General features: G+C 36.0%; 1 protein-coding gene across 1 annotated transcript; it reads left to right on the forward strand.

Annotated features, from left to right (window-relative positions):
* Positions 1 to 318: 318 nt before the first annotated feature.
* Positions 319 to 1,589, forward strand: LOC114182748 (nifU-like protein 1, chloroplastic). Its single transcript, XM_028069682.1, is given in 3 exon segments — positions 319 to 525; positions 528 to 838; positions 1,143 to 1,589. Coding segments are annotated over 3 exon segments (651 nt in total). The 5' UTR covers positions 319 to 374; the 3' UTR covers positions 1,332 to 1,589.
* Positions 1,590 to 2,161: the final 572 nt, after the last annotated feature.

The raw sequence follows: 2,161 nt of genomic DNA on the forward strand, positions 1-2,161 counted from the left end.
TCTTTGTGTAATTCTGAATAGGTTTTTAATTTTCATTTTAAAATGTATAATATAAAATGTATTTTTTATTTATATTCTATAATAGACAATTTCAAATATAAAATTATATTTCAGATTATAAATTCTAAAGTACAATCTTTATGTTATGGAATACAACTTTTACATTTGGATTGTGTATTGCTGAAGTTAAAATGAAAGGAGGGTAAAATTGAGATTTCAAAGTGTACAGAGGTGCAGGAAGAAAACCATATGGAGGTGCAGGAAGAAGCTAAGCAGGCCGGTTAACACGAAAGACTAAAACCCAAACTTTAACTAAGTTGGGCTAATAGGGACGCACTTCTATCTTTGCTGTGATTGTTTCTGATTCTGCATTTATGGCCATGGCAGCTCCAACTCTGACCTCAATTCCTTCAAGAACAACCTTGAATCATCAAATCCATGGCCTTCAACTAAAATTCTCAGTTTCCACTTTCAATCCTCCAATCCAAAATAGAGGAAGGAGCGTTCGAATCCGATTATCATCTTCCCCAATCACAACCAGAATCAGTCCTCTCCCGGATTATACTCCGCAAAGAAATTCGAGCTCACCGCATCCAACGTAGACCTGGTTCTCGAAGATGTTCGCCCTTACCTCATCGCAGACGGTGGCAACGTCGACGTGGTCTCCGTCGAAGACGGCGTCGTATCTCTCCGTCTTCAAGGAGCGTGCGAGAGCTGCCCCAGCTCCACCACAACCATGACGATGGGAATCGAGCGCGTTCTTAAGGAAAAATTCGGAGATGCCGTTAAGGACATTCGCCAAGTCTACGATAACCAACCCAAGGAAACTACCGTCGAGGTCCGTTTTATTTATTTTCACCAATGAAACCAAGAATAGAATAGAAAACTTTTAAAATCCGATTTTCAAAATACGAATTCACTTTTTAGTTTACAAGTTTAATTCAGCGTAGTGATTATCAGAATTTATTCAAACATGTGGTGGTCATAATTGCAATTTATAGGATACTTACTCATTAATTGACATAATTGAACTTGGTGAACTGAAACACACAACTGCAATAATGAAGAACATTAGGGTATGAAATTAAGATGAAATGAGTTTGAAGGTTGTTACCTTTGTGGTTTGTATTGCGGTGGAGCAGGCTGTGAACAGTCATCTTGATGTACTACGACCGGCCATAAAGAACTACGGAGGGAGCGTGGAAGTGTTATCCGTTGAAGGTGAGGAGTGCCAGGTTAAGTACGTTGGACCTGACTCCATTGGATCCGGAATCAAAGCAGCCATCAAGGAGAGGTTTCCAGACATTCTCAATGTTACCTTCTCTTCCTAGCTACCACCAACATCATCATCATCATCACCTTCTCTGCAACTATGTCTTAATCTGTTCTTCACTTGTAAACCATCATCCTCAAATAAATGTAGAGTTACCAGTAGTGGAGGGAATATAGCAGTTCTTTTCATTGTTTGACTCTTAAGTTTGGATTGGAAACTTCCTCTGGTAAATGTACTACACTTCTTATGTATGTATGCTATTGTCTCTTCTTTTCTTTGGAATGCTAAATTTTAATTGATTGGTGATTAGTTTTTACTTTTGTATGAATACAGCTATTTTGATATATGATAAGTTTTTAGAGATAAATTATGTAATAAAATAATTGAAAGACTAAAGATTTCCATGCTTATAATCTTCAGAACTTCTTTAGTGATTTTTGTCCTTTAAGAACTAAATTGGGTCAAATATTTTTTCTTAGATTAATTGGGCTTTTATTCTTGGTATTTCTTACAAAATACAGAAAAGAAAAAAAACAGTTCGGTTTTAACTTCAAATATAATCAATCAAAACATCATGACATGCACTATTTTTTTCACATATCTCATCTTTCTCACTCCCGTAATGAGAAGCACAGTGCCCACACTTCAAAAAAATCAACATCAGAGTTTTGATGTTAATTATGTTCCCAAGAATTGTTGCTCGTATTAGTATTATCCCATGGTTTAAAAACAGTAAATAAGTAAACATTCATTAAAAATACAATTTGTCTCCCCTTTCCTTATCTTACTTCCGAACATTCTAGCATAGTGATTTTACTAATTTCCTCGTGTGCGAACTCAAAAATTAACTTGCATTGAGAAAGCGAATATCTTTAGTGCAGTTTCTTT

The sequence above is a fragment of the Vigna unguiculata genome, chromosome 1 (genome assembly GCF_004118075.2).
Source record: "Vigna unguiculata cultivar IT97K-499-35 chromosome 1, ASM411807v1, whole genome shotgun sequence".
NCBI lineage: Eukaryota > Viridiplantae > Streptophyta > Magnoliopsida > Fabales > Fabaceae > Vigna > Vigna unguiculata.